General features: G+C 70.8%; 1 protein-coding gene across 1 annotated transcript in view; it reads left to right on the forward strand.

The window, feature by feature from the left end:
• Positions 1–568: 568 nt before the first annotated feature.
• The window catches only part of GNAS (GNAS complex locus), a 128,782-nt gene continuing 128,363 nt past the window's right edge, over positions 569–987 (forward strand). Inside the window, exon 1 of the mRNA XM_039719127.1 lies at positions 569–929. Coding sequence (XP_039575061.1) covers positions 692–929 — 238 coding nt within the window. The 5' untranslated portion in view covers positions 569–691. The remainder of the gene's footprint in view (positions 930–987) is intronic.

The following is a 987-nucleotide window of genomic DNA, read 5'->3' on the forward strand; positions in this document are numbered from 1 at the left end:
GGCCAGGTAAATTGAGAGAACTGAGAGGCTGAAGGTGAAGTTTGCTGTCAGAAGGCAGACGTGGTGCCGCCAGAGGAAGTTCATCAGTTACTTCTCCACTGGATGACGGCATTGCTAGAAAATAACAAGTAACTGACAAATGTGTGTGTGGCAGGAAGCGAATTAAATACGGGGCATGAAAATGGCACAGGTCTTAGCGTCCTCCTCTCCACTGGGCTCAGGTGTTGTGTCGAGGAGCTCAGGCGCAGTGTCCAAACTAGACACGAGCTCCCCGCGGGCCAGGGCTCTCCCTGGCACGGCAGCATCCTCACCACGGGATGCGGGCTCAGGTCCCGACCTGGCAAACCCAGGGTGAGACGTCAAAGCAGCGCCGGCCCCGCTGGTCCGGGGCAGCGCCGACCCCCGGCTGTCCCCGCGGGTCCCCGCCGGCCCCGGCTCGGGGGGTCAGGCGGGGGCCGGCGCTGCGGCGGGGGCCGCTTTCCAGAGAATACGGTAAACATGTCCGCATCACGTGCGGCCGCTCCCGCCGGCCGCGGCGCGGGACCGGCCGGGAGGGCGGGACGGGACGGGACCCGCGCTCCGCCGGCCGAGCGGGGCCGCTTTAAGAGGCCGCCGGGCGCCGCCGCCTCGCCCTGCCCGCCCCGGCGGAGAGCGATGCCCGCGGCGCCGTAGGGCGGGCGGCTCCGGCACCATGGGGCTGTGCTACAGCCTGCGCTCCCGCCTGGCCGCCGCGCACCCCTCCGCGCCCTACGGCAGCCGCGGCGAGCCGGACACCCCCGCCGAGCACGGGGACCCGCAGGTGCGGCACCGGCTGCGGCAGGACCTGGTGGCCAAGGAGCGGGCGGACAAGAAGCGGAGCAAGAGCATCGACAAGACGCTGAAGGCGGAGAAGCGCGAGTACAAGCAGACGCACCGGCTGCTGCTGCTGGGTGAGCGGGGCGGCGCGGCTCGGCCCGGCCCGGCCCGGCAGGTGCGGGGCCCGCGGCC

This window comes from Passer montanus, unplaced genomic scaffold (assembly GCF_014805655.1).
Source record: "Passer montanus isolate IOZ18808 unplaced genomic scaffold, ASM1480565v1 scaffold41, whole genome shotgun sequence".
Classification (NCBI taxonomy): Eukaryota; Metazoa; Chordata; class Aves; order Passeriformes; family Passeridae; genus Passer; species Passer montanus.